This window comes from Ambystoma mexicanum, chromosome 2q (assembly GCF_040938575.1).
Source record: "Ambystoma mexicanum isolate Mex_15411 chromosome 2q, UKY_AmexF1_1, whole genome shotgun sequence".
NCBI classification, from domain to species: domain Eukaryota; kingdom Metazoa; phylum Chordata; class Amphibia; order Caudata; family Ambystomatidae; genus Ambystoma; species Ambystoma mexicanum.
The window spans coordinates 1184652832-1184676834 of NC_090924.1; the positions used below are offsets into that span (position 1 = coordinate 1184652832).

Here is a 24003-nt window from a genome sequence, read left to right on the forward strand (position 1 = left end):
TGCTTTTGCCATTAAACAAGGACGTAGTTAATTTACTGAGGTCCTTAGAGGATATTCTTAGCCTGTTTAGGCCCGGTGTAACCTCAATGTTGGTAACGTTAAATGAGTATGAAGGCTGCCCAGCGGTATCTTCGACATGACTTCCACCATCTCCAATAGATTGTGATCACTGCTGTTACTTGATATCACGTCTAAATGACTCATCTGGCCGGATAGAGTCTCTGATCCGAAAATGTAGTCTAGTATCTTAGTATGAGCACCTCTTTTCCAGGTCACTTTTGGAGGAATATCACCCCTTATGTTACCATTCATCAGGTTTATGTTTCTTTTTTGTAGATCTTCTCTCCAACTTATACTCCTTAGTATCTTCGAAGTGGCAGCTCTTGGTGGGTTAATTATCAATTAATTCCTAGAGTCAAAACATTCCATGTTCAAGTCTCCACATACCAAGACGTCAATGTTGTTATATGTAGATCTAGCTTTATCGATGTAGTTCATAACTGTATCTTGGAGATTGACTGCAAGTGGTGATAAGGGGTTCCAGTAGATATTACATATCAGTAGGTGGCGAGTGTGTTGACTATAACATTTTGACAGCAACACAAACTGAATCAGTGGTGTAGGGTTCTGTGCGCAAAGCTTGGACCAACCATTTGTTCTTTTACATGCTGTAATCAGTCCTACCATCGGTCGCCCAAGGTTCCCTTTGACAGCAGGGTTCAGGAAAACTTCAAATCCTTCCAGAGACGGCTCCTCTTTCAGCCAAGTCTCCTGGAGGCACAGTATGTCATATTTCTCGATTGCGAGATCCCCTTCCCCAAATAAATGCATGAATCGCTGGTAGTCCAGGAGCAGATGGTCAGAGTCTGGAAGAGGGCGGTCTTTGATGGCTTATGGCATTATGACTTCCTAGCTAGTGTGCCCGCTAGCCAGTTCCAATATTCTCTTGGGCTACCCAGGCATATCGCTCTGGGCTGTTTAGGCGATTGCAATTCGCTTCCCAAATGTTCTGGTCCTGCCCAACGTGGAGCTTGTTTGTCTCCTGTTGCTTGCTTTTTACTTGTTAGTTCTTCTGGATGAGCCTCCCTGCCTCTCATGCTTGTCGGCTCCAGGTAGGCCGATTTAGTAGGTCGGTATCGATCCTCTTCAAGATTAGAGTTTGATGTGGGAAACAATGTTTCTCTTTCTTTTAACCAGAAACCCATAGTGAGAGGTCTATGGCCTTCTTTGATAAAGATGTATTTAGTTATACGATCTGATGTGGAGATCAGAGCTCTGTCTAGGCGCTTTTATTCTGGGAATTCGATTAACAGGATGTCCCTCGATTGTATTTTCTTGAATTCCTCAATTGACCCAATTAGTCTCCTAATGTTGGTTCTATTAAGCGTCAAGTTGTCTTTGATGTTTAAGACCCTTTCTAGAAAAAAACAAGAGGGAGACCTATTGCCACAGTTCTCGACCAACCTGGGCAATGGGGGAGACCTGTTATCGTGAGTATCGGCCACCCTAGTTATTCTGATACTGTCTTCTTCTTGTCTGACAGATCTTTCAGTCGGTCTTTGAAGCACCTCCTCCCTTACCCAGGTTCCGTATCTCTTCTGGTTCCAGATTTTATACTTTTCTATTGCCAATAGCTCTGGTTCAGGGTCATCTGTTGTCGTTTTGTCTTGATTCTCATTTGACGGACCACTGGAACTTGACAATTTTTGAGCTGGTAAATTTGCTGTTTCAATGATTCTACAGTCTTTTGAGAATCTGACCTTTAGAGTCTTCTTCATGATGGACCCTTGTTTATTGCTTTGGTTCAATTCCTCTTCCATTTCCTCAGCCTTTCTCCATCCTCTTCGTCAGAGAATTTAGAGTCAGATTCTCCATAGTCTGGCTGAGTGACCGCCCCATTTGAGCATATTGACTCTGAGTCGTCAGAGTAAGTAGACAAATTTAATAAGTCTACATTGCTGTTGACTTGCTGCCCCTGAGCATCAGATAAGTGTGTTAAAGTTTTTTGGCTGTCCATGTCTGAGATCTCTATTACACTTTAATTTGTAGTGTGCTTCTTTGACCCTCTAACAAACATCTCTGGAGTTCCGGGTCTCTGAATGTTTCGGATAACAGTACCTGCGTTTAGTTTTGTCCCCTTCTTAATGGGCACTGCCGTTTCCCCCGTTTTCTTCACATCAGTTTGTGATGTAGCTGGCTGCGTCTTAGCGAGTGTCTTTTTAGTCAAGGCTTTTTTTGCTTGCTCAAATTCTTTCCGGAAAGCTAGTCTTCTCTTTGATCGCGGGGATTTCGCCTTTTTGCCTGACCCTTTATCACCCTCACCCAATTTATCGAAGACGTTGAAGATCTTCGAGGGCGAGTGGGGTTCATTTATTGATTTTTTGTTTTTTCCCATCGGGGATACCAACACAGTGTTTTGAATCTCTTCAGGCATAGGTTGACTAGATTGAGCTAAGGGTTGACTTATTCCTTGAGCCTCAGTATATGCAATAACTATAGTTACAGGGGACGTAAAGTCTGTAGATGTCGATACAGATGCACAAGTTTTAACTAGTTTGTTAGAGGTCTCAGTTTCTCCTCCCCCAGGCCAATTCTTCTTAAGGCCGTCCATGATCAAGGATTCTCCTCCTGACTGATCTTGTGGATGTTTAAGTTAGAAGAATCTTTCTGATCTTCTTCTCTCTTTGTCTTGGATTACGGGCTCCAGGATACTCTTCAAGATGTTAGTAGTTTATTCCTCATTTTTGTCCATTTTAGTTTGGATGGCTGTAATGAAACCTTCTACAAAGATCATTTTACTGTGCAGCATTGCAATCAGTGTAGTTTGGTCTCTTAACTGGTCGTTTTGGGTTTCAATCAACTTCATAAAAGGAGCCATCGTTAAAGAAAAGGCTGCTATTAATTTGGGGTCAATTACACTTTGGCTGTTCAATTCGTCTTTACTTTGCTCAACCTGAGAAGCTATTAAGTCCATCAGTAAGTCCTCATCGAGGGTATGAGGTGTTTCTCTATCCAAGTCAGACCGTTTACTTGCAGGAACTGTTTTTGTTGGTATTGAGCAAAGTGTTGACCGCTGTATTTTTGCCCCTTTTGCGCCTACTAAGGCACTTTGTTTTACACTAGGGTCCAAGATCACTCATTCCTTCAGCTTCAGAGCAGGAGCCAGCAGGCCACCAGAACATCCAGTAGCAAGCTGGACACTTGAGTCTGATTGTTTGTCCAGCACGGCTGAAAGGAGTGTTTCTGGCAAACTGCTTTTAGTCCCGGGGGGCAGGCAGGGCAAGGGCTCACTGCCCTTTCCACCTCTTTCTATGGCCAATGAGCCATTGTCCTTGGCAGTCAAGGAGCTTTTGATGTGGCCCCAGTCCCATCCTTGTTCATCGTCTTTCCTATAGTAGTGGAAGTGCTGATTCCCTTTTAGCAGGATGGTTGTGATTCCCCGGGGTCTCCAGGCAGTTCCCAGGGTACCTTGGGCCAAGTGATTTGGTAGTTGGTGTTTCACATTTGTGCCAAATGTATATGAGGGGGTTAATATCGCTCCCCTGTGGATCTCCTGGATGTCTTGACATGGTTTAGCAGCCTCTCCTGCATTTTGGGTTCCTGTTGCTCCTTCGTCAAGGGATGATGTACGGTTGCTCTTAATGTTGAGGCTTGCTGATGTTTTAGCCTCCCCCATGTTATGTCCCGTGTTGTCTGCCGTTGGTTCATGCCCTGTATCGCTCTTTTCCTTGCATAGAGGTACAATCGAGTCAATGTCAATTGGTAGCTCCATTGTTGACATTGTTGCCTCTGGTGTTTCTTTCCCGTGTGCGCTCCCTTCCTTTTGGAGGGCATTTTCGTGACTCAGTGTTTTCTTGCTTATTAGCACTGTAGGGGTCAAGTGCATTTCAGACTGGTGACTGTCGGTGGGGGGGTTGAGAGGTTTGGGGCATGCTACTGGCAACCTCTATATTGGCAGTGGCGTTGGCTGTAATGCACTTCCCGCCCTCCCCCAACACCGTGGGGTTATACTCAGAGAAGGAGTCGTCCATGGCAGTAACAAGATCTAAGTCGTCCTCCATGCGTGTCCAAGGAGTGTGTCTGACTAGGGGCCCTTGTTAGAGGACTTTTAATTAACTTATCAACCACAACCACGACCACAACTACAGCCACAGCCTCTCCTCAGACCGCTGACCACTGATGAGAGGAAAAAGTCAACAGAACTGAAGCTCATTCATCCAAGGTAAGTTTGAGGTCTGGCACGTAAGACTTGTGAGGCTTTTTATTTTGAAAAGTTAAGGGTTTTTTTTTTTTTTTGGTGAGGCAGTGAGCAGCGGGCCATGAAGTGGTTGCGAAGGAGGTGAAGGAGGTGAGTCAAAGGTCAAGGACCGGCAGTTCTCACCCCCCCACAGTCACCGTTCTGAAATGTTCTGAAACATTCCTCTAAGTAGATGTGCAAAACTGTGCTTTGTGTACTACGTGTACTGCCTGCACTGCACTGCACTGTATCTAAAATCACGTTTATTAACTAAATAAACAACAGGCAGCACATACTCGCTTCTCACTTTTTGAGTTGTGCTTACTTAGAGGCACAAGACATGAGGCAGACTTCAAACTACAGTCGGCGGCTCCACTCCACACCACTCCACTTGTCACTGGGGGCGTCGGGAATCGGGAGTCGGGGCCGAGAAGGAAGTGAAGCCCGATCCTACCGCTGCTGCTGCCGCCGTGCAGAGCTTGTATTCAGCATGAAAAACGCTAGAAGAAAGGTCCAAATGGCGTCTAACGTGGCGTGGCGTGTGTCAAGCCGTGTGTCAAGCCGCACTGTCAAGACGAGCATAAACAGAACAGAAAGAACAGAAATAACAGCCACTTCCGACACACCTCAGTACTGAAAAAGGAGGGGGACTTGAGAACGTGCATCGACTATCGCGCACTGAACCAGACTACCGTAAAAAACCGCTACCCCCTGCCACTGATCCTTGAATTGCTTGATCAAGCCAAAGATGCCCAAATCTACACAAAACTAGACCTGAGGGGGGCATACCACCTTGTTCGTGTAAAACAGGGGGACAAATGGAAAACCGCTTTTTGCACCAAATACAGCTTGTACGAATATCAAGTAATGCCCTTTGGCCTTTGCAACGCGCCTGCAGCATTTCAATACTTCCTGAACGATGTCCTACAGGAATTGATTGATGCCTGTGCTCTATTGTACATCAACGATATTCTAGTATATTCCGCATCAAAACAAACCACGTTATACATGTCCGATCTGTATTGGAGAAACTCTGTCAACACCAGCTCTATGCCAAGCTCGAAAAGTGCTCATTCCACGTCTCCGAGGTGGAATTCCTGGGCTTTATTCTCGGCCCGAATGGAACCCGAATGGATGTACACAAGGTAGATGCTATCCTGAACTGGCCATCCCCAAATTCAAGGGGGTTCATAGTATGCTGAGTTTTGCAAACTTCTACTGCAGGTTCATCCCAGGATTTTCGCAAATCATGCATCCCATCACGTCATTGCTAAGGAAAAGCAACAAAAAGTTCCAGTGGACAACAAAAGCCGAGGAAGCTTTCCAGGAACTCAAAGCAAGATTCACATCTGCCCCAATCTTACGCCACCCTCGCCCTGATTTTCCATACCTGGTGGAAATGGACGCCTCAAGCATGGGAGCCGTCCTCTCATAAAAGGACCCCAAAACGGGCCAGTTACACCCTGTTGCCTTCTGGTCGCGTAAATTCACACCCCCTGAACTCAATTACGCTATCACAGACAAAGAACTCCTGGCCATTAAGTCAGCCTTTAAGGTATGGGGCACTACCTCTTGGGCGCCAGACACACAATCACCGTAATAACTGACCACCGGAACCTCCAGTACCAAAAAACGGCAAAGGCCCAATCCTCACAACAACTACGTTGGGCTCTTTTTTTGCTGAATATGACTACGTGATTACATTTCGACCAGGGGTGAAAAACGGGAAGGCCGATGCCCTTTCCCGTATGGGGGTGGAAGAGCAAGGGTATCAGACCCCTGACCCAACAGCAATCATCCCGAGTGACAAGCTCCTAGGAATCACAGCAAACATAACTCAGAAAGAATTACATGAAGAAATCCAAAACCTGATGAGTCCAGAGCAATTACAAGCGTGGAGTGCAGAAGGAGAAGATTACATGATAAAAGATTAGTTGCCCTACTTCAGGAATCGTTTATTCTTACCAAACCAAGAACTACGAGAACAAGTCATGTCCGGTTATCATGATTCCTTGATCGAGGGCCACCCCGGAATCGCTAAAACCCTAGCCAAGGTAAAATTAAATTATTGGTGGCCCACGTGGCGCAAAGACATTATTCAATTCATCCTATCTTGTGGAGTGTGTGCTCAAAACAAGTCATCCAAGCAGAAACCGGCTGGGCTATTACAACCATTGGAAATCCCCCCAGCACCCTGGCACACGTTGTCCCTCGATTTTATTACTGACTTACCACCCAGTCAAGGGTTTAACACTTTTCTTGTGGTCGTGGACCTATTTTCAAAAATGGCACATTTCATTCCTCTTAAGGGGCTCCCAAATGCTTCCACTCTGGCAAAGGTATTTCTTGAAGGCATCGTACGGCTCCATGGGTTTCCTTCAGTTTTAGTCTCAGACCGAGGTACTCAATTTTTATCTAACTTCTGGAGAAAATGCTGCTCTATGGCCCAGATCGACATCCGGCTATCCACCAGTCACCATCCCCAAACGGATGGTGAAACTGAGAGGACAAATCAGACGCTCGAGCAGTATCTGCGTTGCATGTTACACCAAGCTGAAGGAAGCTGGTTCGACCTATTATGGATAGCTGAATATGCTTATAATAATTCCCTACACACCACCACTGGGCAGACACCCTTTTATACCATGTATGGCAGGCACTCACGTACTTCTGAGTTGGGCGTTCCTACAACCCTAGAAATGCCAGCAGTCAAAACCTTGCACACGACCATTTCTCAAACCTTTAAAAGGGCAGCTGAACACTTACTTCAAAATAAGAATCGCCAAAAGAAGTTTGCTGATCAACACCGAGCAAAGGCCCCCAACTACTAAGTGGGAGACAAAGTCTGGCTGGCATCTAAACACGTGTCCATTAAAGGAAGCTGAACTTTCCGTCCAAGATACCTGGGTCCATTCACCGTCACCTGCATGATAAATCCTGTGGCGGTCAGACTAGCTTTACCGTCAAACATGCAGATTCATCCTGTGTTCCACGTGTCTCTCCTTAAACCTATTGAATCTGGGACCCGGGTAGCAACGCCACCGCAGCCAGAAGTAGTCGCCGGGGAGCCAGAATTCGAAGTCAAGGACATCCTGGATTCAAAGTACGTCAGATCCAAATTATACTACTTAGTAGACTGGAAGGATTATGGTCCACAAGACAGGACATGGGAGCCTTGTGAGTACATCCATGCACCTCGCTTGCTTAGACGATTTCATCAAAACCATCCAAACAAACCAGGACCAGACAGAAGAGCCACCTTGAGAGGGGCCTTGAGGGGGAGTGCTGTCATGATTCCTGCCCCTCATGGCCCCAGCCCTCCAAGATGTCAGGCTGGAGCCTGGCCATGATCACCTACATGGCCCTCAAGGGCCTCTCCATCCCTCCAAAGACCCACTTGGAGTCAGACTTGGCGCTTGTGGCACCAGACTCACTCACTCCCATAGGATAACATTGGGGATTGGACTTGTAGTGCATTGATGGGGACAAGATGGATGCCCCCACATATTTCGGTTCCCAGAACTGCATGTGCACTCTAGTCTTTTGGGTGTGGTTCAGCCCAGAGACACCTGGGATACCCAGAGACTATTTAAGCCACGCCCAGGCTGAGAAACATGCTTTGTGTTTTCTGCACCTGCAGCATGACACTCACCGTGTTCGGATCAGTCGCCAGTAGGCTTGCATCTTTCTTCTGCACTCAGCTCCTGCTAGAACAAGAACACTGTTAGGAACAGCCTTACATTGCGGCGCTTCTGCCCATCATTCATCGCATCTTCTGTTCTGCGGGCATCTTCGGCGGTGTCATTCCCATCCCGGCACGCCACTCCTAAGGAAAAGGGAAAAGAGCAGAAAAAAGGCATTAGTAAGCATTCAGCAAATCCTCTCTTATTTTTAAAGATGGTACAAGCTTCAAACGCTTACCTGAATCCCAGCCGCTCTGGGGGAACTCTGTTTCCGGAACTTCTCATCCATCTGCAAGAGGGAAAATACACTCCAGGTTAGCGTGGAAACATCTAGAGGCGCTGCATACCGCGCTTACTCACCGCATTTCTTCTTCATAATCGGCATCCACGCTGAAAACGTCGCGGCACCTAAAAGACACAGAAAAAGAACTCAGTTCAATACAAATACGAAAGGGTTGCATCGCGCATTGCGCTCTCACTCACCTTCAGCGCTAAAAATCTCAGCAACACGTCGCCATCCCCAGACGCCGGCCATCATCTAAGGAAGGAAAAGAACAAAGTTAGAGAACTGTTCAAAAGACTCATTATATTTACCTGTCGGACTCTTGCCAGTGAAGTAACTAGGCAGCAACGAGCCCGCATCAATCAACGAGTCCCCACGCGGAAACAGGACGGAGAGCACACTTTCCAAGAAAACAAGGCCCAGTCTCCAGATGTGTAGACTCCAGGGAAGGGTCCGAGGTCGTAAGAGGTCAGAACAGGCTGAGTGACTTCCCCGTGGATACCAGGTGAGCGTTACATCCACCTTTGAAGACACCAGGGCCTGTAGATCCTGTCATGCCTCCTATCTCACTTGCACCATTTGTGCACCTCCTTCAATCTTCCTGCTCACAATTCTATCCAGGATTTGCCTCCTAACCAACAACAATTCCTGCTGCCTGGCAAGGTTTCTTCAGTGCAAGAGCTCCCTCTGACTGGATGATTGTCTGCATCTGGGGAGTACAGCACCTGCACTGCCATCAATTGCCTGGCGTTCTTCTATACCCTGTTCCCTTGTAGGTACTTGGGCAGGCTCAGTGAACACCTCAACTGTAATATATAGACTTCCACCTCCACTAGGGATAAAGGCACATCCAGATTGGCCCATGGCAGGACAGGGGCAGAGGCCATGGCAGTAGTTGGCATGAAGGCTCCAGTTGAGTGTGACAGGGGAATAGATGAGGAGGAGGAGGGGGGGAATGCAGTGGTCTGTCAAGAGAGGCCACCATAAAGCAGTGCTGTTCCATTTTGGGACAAGCAGCTCATGCTGTCAGCATTAATCAACAATCAACTGCCTCAAACACGCAGTCCAATGTTTGAAAATTAGAAAGAAACCAGTCTCACAACTGAAGGTAAAATGACAAGTCACAGTGATGAGACATGCACATTTGATGAAAGCACATTGATTTCTGGCCACATACACATGACAACGACTCATCTCACATCACAATAACAATGAAGCAGTGACCCAAGTCTATCCTGTAGACAAGGCCATGGAAAGGGCACTTGGCCACATGTGTCAGTGGCACCAAAGGCGCATCTTCATCCAACCACATCTAGCAACATGCAGCCTTCACAGCCCAACATGAAAGCAAGCATGTAACACGTTCTTGCACCTGTTGCTGAGGATCAAGCAGTGATGCTCTCAACCCCAACACAAACAAATATCATGTCACTCCATGTATGGCCCCCTCATTCAGTCGCCTGACAGTTCCCAATGTAGACCCGGATAGTGAAATACACTAACTTGCCATGACTATACATCCATACACATATGTTAGTCACAGCTGTTAAGTGTAGATGATGCACTCATCATACACAGTTGTACAACCCATAGCGGAGTGTGCATGAATGCTTCTCACATGCCCTCAACATTTAAATCTGGCAACTGTTCCTGCCGAAGGCCTTGCTGTCAGAAACTCACATTGCAGGCTATCATGAATCTGATGATGTCTTTAGTTTAAGTTACTTTTACTATAATTTATTTATATAGCGCAACCATGGACCCTTAGGCGTTAGAGCCGCATCGGCACAAAAGGAAGGGCTAAAGAACCAATACTAGTCATGGAATGAAGGTCAAGCTGCTTCAAGGATTTAAGCAATCAGCCACATTTTCAGTTTAAAAAAAAAAGATTCAACAAGACCAGCCCAGGCGGCTCCGGAGGGAGCGAATTTCAAGTCTTAGGGGCTGCGGAGAAGAATGCTCCATGTTCCACCTTCTTAGTTCTGCATCTGGGAGAGACCAGATAGTTCTGGTTATTTGTCCTAAGGGTTCTGCTGTTAACCTCAGTAATGATAAGGTTTGTAAATAAAGGGGCATAAGGCCCAGTCTGCATTTGAAGGTAATAACCAAGAGTCTGAAACAGACGTGCGCTTCCACAGGAAGCCAATGCAGGGAGCGTCTGGCCACCGAGACTTGGTCCCGGAGAGATAGTCTAATGACCACTCTAACCGTACCGTTCTGGACGACCTGGAACCTATTGAAGTCTGCTTTACAAAGCCCAACCAGAATGCTGCTGCAATAATACTGCCATTATTCTCTTAAGCAACATGGCAATTTGTCTGACCATATTCCTAAATAACAAAGAACAAAACAAGAACTGAGACAAGGAAGAGGCAAGGAGCAATAAGGATTACTTTGAATGTGAACCAAGGCCAACAGTCTGATGGTTGGAAAACTGTGATTGGTGCAGGTCGACACTTGTGACTGTTGGGTTGAAGCTGGGCCCTGACTAAGCATATAGTGGAGCTGTAGTGGTGGTATAGAGGTGTGGAAGTCCTTATATGGCAGAAGAGGTGATCACAGAGCCTGACAGGAGAGCCACAGAAGAACAGGCAATAGAAGAATACCAGGCAATCCAAGGCAGTGCTACTGATCAGCAGCCAGTGACACACTGCCAGGCAGCAGGAGTTGTAGAGTTTTGGAGGCAAAATATGGCTGCAAGAGGAAAGATATGGCACAAGGCAGGATTAGCAGCAAGGCACAGGTGTCTCCACTTCATGCACGAGGCAGCAGTGACAAAATCAGAGGAAGAGCTCCATGTGCATAAATTCCATGCCACACACAGCACGCATACACACGTAGCTCTTTTAATAAACTGCTCACAATGTGTTCACGAGCGCCTTCAACTTGCATGGAATTTCCTTTGAATGCACGGTGGTGCCGATTTTTAGGGGAAACATGCCGATTTCCTGCCCTGCACATTTGTGGCAGTATTTAAGGGGTACACTGACCCCCAATAGCATCAATGCGGAGGCCCAGAGTTAGGTATTATTAAGATTATTATTATTATTATTATTATTATTATTATTATTATTATTATTATTATTATTATTATTATTTTTATTATTATTATTATTATTTTTATTATTATAATTGTATTTATTGAGTGCAGGCCCAGATTTTGGAAGCAACAGATCACTTTACAATCATAGGGGGTAGAACGCAATGAGAGAAGCAGTGAAAAAAGGAGCGGGGAGCTAATAGGGGAGGCTGAGGGTGGCCAATAGGCAACAAGGGATCTACAAGCAACCGGGGGGGGGGGGAGACAGCGGGGTGCTAATCACTGAGTCTCAGGTGAACTGAGGAGTACAGGGTGTGTGGAATTAGTTGCTAAGGAGCCATTCCTTGATGAGGAAAGTCTTGAGCCCTTTCCTAAACTGTTGATGTGATGGTGCAAGCCCGATGTGAATGAGGAGGAGGTTCCAGAATCTTGGAGCGTAGACTGAGAAGACCTGTCTTTTGGTTCTTTCCTTCCTGCACCATTGCTTTACAAGTCTGCACATTTCCTTACTTCTTGTGGATTGCATGCCCCCAGAGATTCTGGACTTCCCAGTGAGATAGTGCAGGTGCCTTTCCCCGGCTTACTACGTGTGAGAAAAAATAAAATAGCCGACACAACCCCTTGTCGGGGAAAGAGGCACTGAGACCCGGCTGCAAGAGTTCAAAGGATGGTTTATTTCTCCAGCTAGGAAATAACCCAAAAAACTCTCCCGCTTCTCATTACATCACACTTATATTTATAATAATTAAAGTAACTCTAACAAAAAATGCTAAATGGACCCGATTGGCCAGGCGGTATCGTGCTGTAGGTGTGGGTGGCATCTCTTCCTCCTGGTTGGCTGAGTGGCTGACGAGATGACGGACGTCAAACATCTTGTGCTCCACGCAGGTCAGGGTCTGGTCACTGTGGTCACTACCTAAGCTAATATGTTACACACTAAATAACAAAATATTTAAAACATTTTATGCTACTTGTCACATTTCTACATAAGTCACACACAATGATTATTGTCAGTACAATTGGGTCATTTGTGGCTTTAATTGGAGGCCTTGACCTTATTGTGCATGTAGAAGAATCAGGCTGTGTTTCGCATCTTTTCCTAGGTTTCAAACTAATTAGTACAAGTAAAAACATATATAGTAGTAAAAATGCTTAAGGTTAGTAAGGAGTGTATTGGGTGGGTTTCGCAGCACAGGCGAGGGTCTGGCACTTGAAAGAAATACCTTACAGGGGGTGCAGGGTCAGGATGGCAATAAATTGTTCTAATGGGGGTGGGTTGTTTGCACGTTTATGAGGACGAATCGAGCAGAAAGTGTTTAGCTCATCCTGGTTCACATGCCGGTTCTCAGGCGAACAGTGATCTCAGAGGAAGAAAACTGTAGCATATTGATTGTTGCAACTTTCGCCAGCTTCAGCGTGAGAATGGAAGCGCAGAGCTTTCCTTCGCAGGGGGAGTGCAAGGGTGGGGGCCAGCCAGCTGCCTGCGTGCTTTGTGTGTGTGTGTGTCTCTGTCCTTGGCTGCTGCGGTGGAAGGGAAGCTGAGCATTGCTGTACTATCGCAGTGAGACCTGTTTACCCAAGATGGAGTCGAAAGGGAGCACAAAAGATGGATGCCCCGTGTCCTGCTCAGTAGTCCCATCTATGCAGCAGTCAACCGTGGTTAACTTTACATAAGGGCAAGGGGCAATCCCACTACCGGAGGCACGTGGTCCAAGCCTCGTACTGAGAAACGTACGACGCGAGGGGGCCTGAGGACCCCTCGCTCCCATAAAATAGCTTAGGGACTTTGGGATGATAGCCTTGACAGCCTTGTAGATGGTGCAACAGGATTTGAAGATGATACAGACTGTCAGTGAGAGCCAAAGCAGTACGGTGAGGGTCGGGGTGATGTGGTTGAATTGCAGAGTCCTTTGATGAGTCTTGCTGCACAAGTCTTGCTGCAGCATGCAGGACACATTTCAGGGGTGCCAGGTAGTCGTCAGAAGGCCTTCCAAAAGGGTGTTGCCGAAATCTAGGTGGGAAAGGACCATGGCTTGGACAGCAGATCTGAAGTTGTTTTCTGGTTCTGGGATGAAGGGCTTGTTTTTCTGCAGGAGAGAAAGTTGCTACCAGACTTTTTGCATCTTCCTTGCTATGTGCTGTTTGAACATGAGGTGCCTGTCGATGTTGAACCCAAGGGACTTGGCACAGGTGGCAAGCTGGGGTATGAATCCCTTGACGTTCATTGTTGAGAAGTATAGAGCCAGGTTTGCATATTAGGATGTTCGGTGTTGTTGGTCAGCTGTAGGAATTCAGTCTTGGAAGGGCTGAGATTCAGGTAAGCAGTAGACACCCTGGAGTGGATCAATGAGATCTGTGTGTCATCTGCATATTGGTGAATGTGGAAGTTGTGTGGTGCAAGGAGTGCTCTGAGCGGTTTCATGTAATGATCAAAGAGCACAGGGGATAGGATTGATCCTTGTCGGACTCCACAGGTGATGGGTAGAGTTGAGATCTTGAAGAATCCATTTGTGCAAACTGTTGGCAATTTGAAAGATAGGATTTGAACCAGCTGAGGATGATCTTGCTGTTCCGCATGTGGCGATGTAGATTGTCGGTGAGTGTCTGGTGGTCTACTTTGTCAAACATTGCTCAGAGATCAATGAAAACAAGGAGGCAAGAATGGCCATCATCGGGGATTTTAAGGGCATCGTCAATAATCGTGAGGGTAGCCATTGCTGTGCTGAATCTGGGTCTGAAGTCAGATTGGTAGGACTGAAGAAGGTTATTGGCTTCAATATGTTGGAGGTATTGTGTGGCTACTGCTATTTCAAGGTTCTTACCTAGGAAGGGAAGATGGGTGATGGGGTAGTAGTTGCTGAGATCTTCAGGGTCCAGTGTTAGGAAGCTGTTGTTGATTGTCAGGTAGGGGAGGAGTGCTTTAGTCTGAAGGGTCTTGAGTGCAGAAGCTGGGAGAATGTGTCTGCATTTGGACTTGAAGGATGCTAAGGGGGCAGTTAGGTCTTCCATAGTTTGTGTCTTGTCGAGGTAGTTGTGGTTTTGTGAGGTGGGATGTGTAGTGTGCTGTCAGTTGTTGGTTTGGTGTCTGCTTTGGCGGATCATGTTGATCTTGTTGATGAAGAAAGAGTTGATCGAGGTGGATTTGTCGATGGAGTGTGCTGCCAGTGTGTCAGCAGAGGGTTGATGCAGTGCTTGCTAGTCGTTTAACGTGTGAAGGCCTCGCAATACAAACCCTGGTGAACTAAATCAGTGGGATAATCTGCCTGGTGGAAACATGTGTTTGTAGTCTGCAATTCAGATGTCTACAAAGCAGCTGATTTGAGTTAGTCTTTCATATTTCAATAGGGCTCCCTTATTTTCATAAGGACAATCCTGCCAGTTCTCAGCATAACATCTGTGCTCTAGTGTGGAAAGTAATTTAGGTCAGGTTATCATGTTATCTATTTTCAAATATTGCGATATTGTAATGGGACAATACTTGCCCTTCTCTTTATGGTTACTATACAATATTAGCATATAATTTCTCAGCACAACTGCTTTATTTTCTATAAAACAGTGCCTTTCACAGACTGCTAATATATTGTTATGGGACATTATCAAAATGACAACCATACAATCAAGGGCATGTATTCTCACTAGGACTCCTCTGCTGGACAATGTGCTCAGATTCAGCAGAGGCCAATGATAGACTGGGAAGTGATTGTGAATTGTCCCCATCTGAGCTAATATGTTGAGCGCTGCTATAGTTCACACATCTCCAAATGACTGATATATGAAGTATTCTAATTCGCTAAATTGCAGTTAATACATGTTGAATACCTAACATTTGCCAAACAATTGTATTGTTTATTTATGTATAGAGCGCACCGGGCCGTTAGGCAACTGGGCGCTTGTGAAAAATCTTAAGTTACAGTTACATAAATATCTTACATCTCTTATGTTACAGTTACAGGATATTGTTGCATGATTTTTACAATTCGTATGTTACAGTTACAGGCATATCTTTCAAGTTACATACATGATTTTAGGAAATATTTAGTTATCGGAGGCATAAGGGGGATTAGAGGAGGGCAAGGGGAGGGGGAGATCTGGGAAACCGGAGAGGTGTCAGCAGTCGTTAGTTTGTAGCCAGAGTTTAACATTGGTTTTGAACAAGTGAAAGGAGGGAATGGCTCTAAGTGGATCCGTACCAATGGGGGTCATTACGACCCTAGCGCTAAGGGGCTAACGGTGCCGTAAAAGGCTGTGGCGCCGTTAACCCCTTAGTGCCTAATTACGAGGTCCCTTTGCGGGACCCGACCTGAACGGCTGGTCTGGACCAGCCGTTAAAGTAGGGACCCGCAAAGGGACCTTCGAGGTAATTACGGTACCACAATTTGCAGTACCGTAATCAGCGCCTTCCCCAGTCCCAATGAGCCCTATGGGGCAAAAATGGGGAAGGGCCAATGTTCAATGGGGAATTACCGCCCCGCCAACCTTGGAATGGGGTGGTAATTCCCCATTGAACATTGGCGGACTCGTTACAACACCGGCAGCAACCATGGTGCTAATAGCGCCATGGGTTACCGCCAGTGTTGTAATGAGGGCCAATGTCAGAGGCGTACGGACAATTTCAGAAATATATTGTAATACTGTAATGTTGCATCTGTTATCTTGCTGGATAAAGAAAGAGAGGTCTAATAACTACATTGATACAGGATACAGAATGCATTATAGCTTTGGTTTAGGTGTTTCATGATTGCGTATATGCAAACATCATGATACTAGCCATAGGCAGGTACGTTGAAAATACTGTTATTGACTGCATCCTGGAAAATATGAGCAACACTCAGGATATTAGCATACTTAATCAAAAAACATTTGACTTTTTCAATTTGACCGAATTTTTTTGATCATTTTTTCGGTCAAATTAAATAAAAGAAATATATGGAGAGGAGTAATGGAATAAGTAAAGGTGGGCGGAAGTGGGGTTCGCCCCCCTGATATTCGACCAAAGAAACAACCCAAAAAAAATAAGTCAAATTGGAAAAAGTCAAATATTTTCACCAAGTAGATCTAAACCACACTCAGTTATATTAGAAGGCTCAATAATAATATCTAGTTTTATATAGTGTTACAAGCCTACAAGCATCTGAGCGCTGACATAACAGTTGATATTATAATCCCACATAGTGGTACTCAATTTATCAACCTCAGAAGGATGAAAGGTTGAGTTGGCGCTGTCAGGATTTGACCTGCTTCAGCAGGCTGCACACAAATGTCAGAAACGAGAGCTCAGCTCGCTGTGCTATCTAAGGAATGGGTGGAACGTGATGGGAGCACCATCATGTATAACAGCCATTCAAATTGTATTGGGCACATGTATGTGACAGGCTATGAACTAGCACAGAAAGTAAAGCGTGTTTAAATGGCAAAGCACAATGTGTTAAACAACGAGTCAATGTCTACTGGCACGCCATCCATTTCTGGTATTTTTCTTGATGGGTTAATAGCTAAATTGAGCATGCACTGTATTGGTTTTGCTCACTATGTTTCCTACTAGACAACTTGTGCTTTTATTGGGAATGGATTTCTTCTGAGGAGCACATACACTACTGGTGCACATTCCTCTGTATCTTGTGGCGCTACTGACCTTATCTACAATTGAATATCTAATGTTGTAACCTTCCCTGCTTTTGACCCCCTAGGAAATTGCGCTATAAAATGCACATGCAGGCTCAATTTTCTTCTAAAAGTGTTTGGTGGAGGGGAAACGTGTGTGTGCGTGCGTGCGTGCGTGTGTCTCCCCGTCCCGTGAGGGCGTTTATGTCGTCGACGCAGGGGTATTCAGACTCGTTCATTCAGGTACATTTGATGAGAGTATTTCACAACACTTGTTGGAAAGTTCCTTACCCATCACTGGTGTGCACTGGTGTGGTCCCTAATACGTCTACATTTAAAATAACCCATTATAAGCATCACAAAGGGAATACTGATTGGCTTTTCAATCATTTACAGACAGTTCTCCATCTATTGCTTCTATGGAAGTTCTCATCACCAAGAGACCGTTTCCGCTGAGATATTGATTGCTCTACATAGTTGGTGATGTTCCTTAAAATGCACCAGTGTGCACATTTTGTTTTCAAAAACCTCTTAAGCGCAGCCCGCATCCACGCACGTTTCTGCACTACTCGCTAGTTGTGAAGCACCAGGATTATTGAGAAATTCTATGACAGTGGAATTATGGCACCACTGGCCCACACCACACTCAGCTCCATTGCATCCTCATACAAGTCTAGGCCTGCATGTTTAAAGAGTACCTTTACACCGCATGTGAGAAACAGGCTATTTTGTAGCAATGTAAGAAGATTTTCCACACAATTCCATGCCCTTCTTGTGTTTTACAGATCCTGGTGAAAGGAATAGTTGGGGACGACTTCACTGGCGACATTGCAATAGACGACTTGTCTTTCAATAACTGCAACCTCTACAATGGTAAGTGAAATAAAGTCAAGTGACACAGTCTTACTTAATAAGGTACCACTTATTAGCAGTCAGTTAGGTAACTGCAGCCCTCAGCATCCAGTTCAATCTCCTTCCTCGGCCAACTGCTGGAAGCTGGAACACACACCATAACAGAACACCTTGCCCGACACTTCACACTCTTAAGTTCCATCACTACCCTCTAAATCCATCCTCGTTCCAGCCACGCACATACAACAGTAAGATTAAAAGGAACATTATTACCAATGAACAATACAAACTGGTTTTGTGGGAGAATCAGCCATGTGTTACAATCTTTCCAAATGGTATTGGTTTCGAGATATCTTTTTTTGGTGAACACACACTTCAGACTTCTTCAAATAGCCCCTCCCACCCCCCCCCCCCCCGCCCCCGCATGCTACCAAAGTGGCAGAGCAGTAGTTTTATGATAGCAGATGTATATCTAGAGAAGCATGGGACGGAAATCTGTGCTTGCAATTTTATATTGAATGCATTTATAACTTCAACTATGTTTATTGAAAGGCAACAATAAGTCAGAAATCAAACAGTGCAACAATAGACCACGCCTCTTAGCACATGTAAAACCATAAGTCACATGGATGGCTGAACAGGATATAACATACAATGAGGATGATAAAATAGAGTCAGAAGTAGTTAAGCTACATTCATGTACACTATAAAAAGGAAACAAAATGCAGAAGACATAGGGGGTCATTACAAGTTGGGCGGTAAGGGATACCGGGCACCGGTAAGGAGACCGGTGCCGGTAATCCCTTACCGCCCAATTCCGAGGTCCCTTAGCAGAAGCCTCAAAGAACATGTGGTCTGACCACACGTCCTTTACGGGTCCTGCTAAGGGACCAGGGCGCTAACAACGGTACCGCAAATTGCAGTACCGTTATTAGCTACCTCCCCATTGCCAATGGGGAATGGTTTGTTCAATGGGGACTTACCAGTCCCACCAGGGTCGGAATGCAGTGGTGAATCCCCATTGAACAAGTCCGGTGACGGACCTGGTATTGGAGGCAGCCATGGCTACCTCCAATCTCAGAATGAGGCCCATAGTGTGAACGATTAACAATGGAAATAGCAGCTAATCAAAGCAAACACCTTGGCCTCCATTGAGTAATGTCGTAGGGCTGGATGCGCAGGGAATAGGGTACCAGAAGAAAAGCACAGATGATGCCTCATTTTGGTGAATTTGAACTGCTGCCTTATTCATGAAGCTGGCCTGAGAATTTCTCGTAGGACGGGGCATGGTTTGCACCATTGCACAATGATGACCATAAATAGACCCATCGGCAATGCGTTGACTGCCTCCCAGTACCAATGGCTGGAGCACAGTCTAGAATGATGAATCATGCCATGCCAAATTGGCCCAATTCAACACAGAGGTGGACATCTGTTTGGAGCACTAGTAATCTGAAATTCTCCTGTGCATTGCACAACTCCATTTGCTTATTTAGAGCAGTTAATGGGTAGAGGGTTTACCATGCATTTCAGTGTGCATCGCAGTTGTGAAAACAAAAAGCTGATTTCAAGGTCAATGACGCAACTTTACCCCTCACCTCACCCAAGCCAGGAAGTGTGCAATTGAAAACCTGTGGATGAGGAATGAGGCAACTGAATGTGTTAATCTCTGAGGTTTACATTCAGATAATCTGTGTACCCATGTACACACTCTATGGTACCGCCATACACGTTATTTGAGAAGAAGAGCCCTATGAACACACAATCTTTTTTCAGGAAACAATCAGTATTTAGCATGGACACACATATTTTGTTATATGAGGTCCTGCATCGTTTTGAGGTCGTTCGACCATCAGACTCAGTGTGTTGATAGAAGATCAGTCACCACACAGCCACACTTGATTTAGATGTATGGGTCACTTTGGCTATAATTGAAAGCAGTATGATCAAATTGCTGTTGGTTATTTCAATTCTTTATAATCACTGCATACCCTGGAGAGATCTCTACTGAGAATGTTAAATATTCAAAATATTGCAAATCCTTGTAGAATATGTACACATTTACTGTGTGAATAATTGGACAGCAGGTGACCCTCATATCCCGCTTTTGGTCTTACTCTTGTATAGATATTGCCAGCATTTTTACACGCAGAAATATGCACTGTTTTCAAGCCTATGTTTTGAAGGTGACTCCATATAAATTGGGATTTGCCATTAGTGAAGTTTCTGTGATCCTTAGTTGATCTAGTCGAGTCAATATGCTTTGGGTAAAATTTTTACTTGCTTTGGGTAAAATTGTTACTTTTAGAACTGTTTACCAATGTGTGTGTGCTGCTGTCCCAGGATCATTGCTTGTGATTGGAACTTTCAGGATCCAGAGACTCTGCAAGGGTGTAACCTTCAACTGAAGGCCCAGCAGAAAGCCGCATGCTGTCCTGGAAGGCCTTGAGAATTTCGATTTCAGTTTGAAACAATCATTGGCAATGCCATTAGTTTTGGTGTTCTTTGCATTTTTCATTTATAGGCACCAGCATGCAAGGAGGAGAGTGGCAAGTTTTAAAGGAGAATGCAATATGGGTTGCAGATGTGCAATGGAATGGGAAGGGGAATAGAGCAACAGAAGAAGTCATTGACAGCGATTGGGATGATGAGCAACAGGAAATATGAGCGAGAAAGGGTGAGAGAGTACAAGAACAATTGAGTGTGAGAGGAAGGATGTAAGAAAAAGTAAGGGCTGAGAGTAAAGGTGAGAGTTAAAGAAGATGAAATAAGGGGATATCTTCAAGTGTGCCAAAACCAAAAAGGAAGGCAAGTATTCAGCAGCCCAATAGACTTCACCTGGGGTGTGCACACCATAGCCATGTTTATGTTCAATCCAACCGCAAGTGGCAGGCCCTGAGGCTGAAATTGACACGTTGTTCACAAATTATCGTAAATAACTCACCCTGCAAACAACACAGTTATCATATTTCAAAATATTACTGTTTATTCCATCAGTAGAAATAATTACATCAACTATCAGAAGGTGGTTGTAGACAAGTGTCGTCTTCTTTAAACCCCACTCTTACTCCCAAAGTCAGGTAGACGGATGTTGTAGCCCTTCAGAAGTTTGTCCACAGTCTCTTTCACAAAAGACATGTTGCCAACGTCGTTGATATTATGGGAGCAGAAGAGAAAGAAATGGCATCAGAAGGGGTGTGGCATAAAACTGAAGCCAACACACACAGTGAATTCTCGCAAAAATGAATACATTTTAATGTTTAGGTTGTGGTTACATCTTAAAATCTTAAAATGACAGAACCCATTTGCTAATAGTAGCATTGTTATGGATAGCTAGGTCAAAGAGATAGCTGGAGTAGGGTTCAGGGTTTAAATTTGAATAGAGGCGTGCTTATGCTGCAAAATCCCATTAACGCTGTAATGGCCATTGAGTTGAGGAGTGCAACTGAATTTGTTCAAACGTGTTGGACTCACACCCAAAGAGTACAACATGCGGTGTCCTTAACTCAGCCATTTGGTAGGGAAATGTTGATGTGTGGGACGGAGTCTACAATTCAGAAATGTGCAGTATTCTTGAAATTGTCGCAGTTTGGCAAAAGTAGGGTCCGTAGTTTGAGAAATATAGTTTTCAACGAGGAGCTCAATTGGAACAGCATTTCTGTGTCAGGGCAATGCAATCATTGCTGGGACGTGCTGTGTGATAAGGATAAGTGAGAGAGATGGCAGATTTGTTAGATACCATGGACACCAATGGCCAAATTAAAAAGGATGTTGTGGGCGGCTAGACATTGTAAAGTCTTTGCCCGGATCCTAGCATAGCTATGAGCAGCAGTTTGAAGGAGATCAGGCCTCCTTCGGCGAGCAGAATTGGATTGCTGATGCCTGTACACAGAGACATGCACAGGGTGCGATAGGCTGCCGTGATTACCTGTGAGCACAGCACATTAGCAGAGCGGGAGCAAAAAGGAGCCAGGAGTGGGAGCAAGCGAGGACTTGTAATGGTGAGATGAGAGTGAGCCACAATCTCATCTTAGGTAGCCGGTTAGGGTACTGGCAGTCACTACTTGCCCTCACAGAGCTTCTGGACACCATAGTCACCGATTTCCCTGAGGAATTATTATTTCAGGTTCACAAGCAGAAATGTATACACTTGCCGCTGCTGCCTGGATGAGTTGGGGCTGTCTCTTCTAGAGGAACTCATTCATCGACGTTGAGCAGAAGCACATGGATAAAAACAAGGGCAAGTAGATGGAAAAAAACAAGGCCTAGCTGGTGCTTCGGCCATTTCCTCGCCATGCGTCGGCAAGTTGCCATGCCAACACCATACACTGCTCCTGAACTCCCCTTTCTCATTTCTCTTTTACAGTACCGATATTTGGCAATATTTGGTAGCTAATGCCAGTGGCAAAAACAAAAACGTGCAGGACCCAGATGGGCAGTCTGGTTCCCGGGTTTTTGCAGACTACAATGAAAGAAAAGGAAATCTCCCTAGATAGGGGGCAGATCAGGTGGATCTGAAAAGAGAGTAGCTGGTGGGGGAGAGTTCCTCTCCCCTTCCTAGCTTTGAAAATGTGCAGATGGATGCTGCTGGATTACTACAATCCTAGACATTATAATTCAAATTAGTACCCGGGAAGCGCGCATGGACGAGAATACCGTGTGGTGATTGGCTCATTTGCGAGCCATACCACACGGTATTCCCGTCCACGCACAGCTTCGCAGCGCGAGCTTGTACCTTCGACGCTCACCTGGTGTACAACGTCACTGATTTCCAGTGTGACGTTCCTTCCTCGAACTAAAACGCTGCCCATCAGCTTCGCTTCAGTGACCTGTCGGCAGCAACTCCTTTGTCCGCGACAAACGAAACATAACCGTTTACTACAATCAGTATCTCATTACCTCGCTGAAACACAAAGCCATCAAAACACTTCTATAAATATGAATGCCGAAGCCACCATTTCATTCTCTCTGACAGGAAACAAAACTGTTGAGGAGTGGCTACTGGAGGATGATGTAGAAACAGAAAAAGGACTATCCTTTCCTTCCATTACAGCTCTTCAAATGAATGAAAACACTGGCAAAGCTTCAGCAATGTGACACCAATCACTTTCTGCTGTGGAACTTGACTTACTAGAATTTAATAGATGTGAACAAAATACACACAATGCTACAAAATGGGCAAAATACACCTTTAATGACTGGCTAACACAAAAAGGCTTTTCTACTGCTTTTGAAATGGAAACCATAGAAAAGATAGCTGACTATCTCTGTGCATTCTATGCTGAGGTTCGCACAACACAAGGAACAGAATACCAACCGCAAAGCTTGATATCATTAGGATCAGGTATAAATCAGCACTTGAATAATCCACCTTTCAGCCGCAAAATTATTATAATGCATTCTCCTGAATTTACAGCAGCCAACAATGTCATTATTGCAAAAATCAAACAAATCCGGCGAGATGGAAAGGATTTTTCACAACACAAAACTGCAATCAGCAACCCTGATCTGGCAAAATTGCGCACCTCCGGAATTTTCAATATTCACCATCCACAAACTCTACAGTACAAGCTGTGGTTCGATTTACAGATACATTTTTCACGCCGTGGTCGTGAAGGCCTGCGTGTAACGCTCACCTGATTCACGCAGAGGCGCCGGTCTTGACTGGGTGAATGCCGTATCTTCAAAGGTGATGTGTAACACACGGTTGGCTCTTTGGGCTGGACCTCTGTGCACTGTATGTCTGACTCGAAGAGTAAGATGTCTGCAGATAGAAAATATGGGATTAATGAACTGGGGTTATTGGGTGCCTCTCTCCTCTTCCCTTTCTCTTCTCCTGTAGAACCCCAAAGGTTAACGCCCTCACCTTAGGTGAGTGAACGCCGAGCTGTCCATCTGCCTCGGGGCAGGGTGCCGTAACCAGTTTCTTCACTGGATAAGGGTGCAGGCCTCTTGACCTCAGAGGACTGCTGTCCGTCGTTAACTGCACGAACGGTAAGTTCTGGGCACTTCAAATGTCTTAAAAGTCTTTTGTAATGATATCTCTTGTTTTGCAGGGTTCCGGCGATGGCGGATGGCGGGCTGATGAGAGTTGAGGATCGAACCCGCGTGAGGAATAGAAGCGCCTGGAAGCACGTAAGTAAGCGCTTGTAGCCTGCTTCACGATGCGCACTAACTGTCCCTTTTATCTTGCAGGTACAAGTTCAGAGCTTTAGAGAAGCTGAAGGGTGCTGGAATACCCACTGGATTCGGCGTGGGAAGGAGTAATGGCACGTGAGTAATAAAGTTGCCCAATGTCTTTAAACGC

General features: G+C 45.3%; 1 protein-coding gene across 1 annotated transcript in view; it reads left to right on the forward strand.

Annotated features, from left to right (window-relative positions):
- The window catches only part of MALRD1 (MAM and LDL receptor class A domain containing 1), a 3359462-nt gene that overhangs the window by 927725 nt on the left and 2407734 nt on the right, over positions 1-24003 (forward strand). Inside the window, exon 21 of the mRNA XM_069646615.1 lies at positions 17630-17721. Within this exon, the coding sequence (XP_069502716.1) occupies positions 17630-17721 (92 nt within the window). The remainder of the gene's footprint in view (positions 1-17629; positions 17722-24003) is intronic.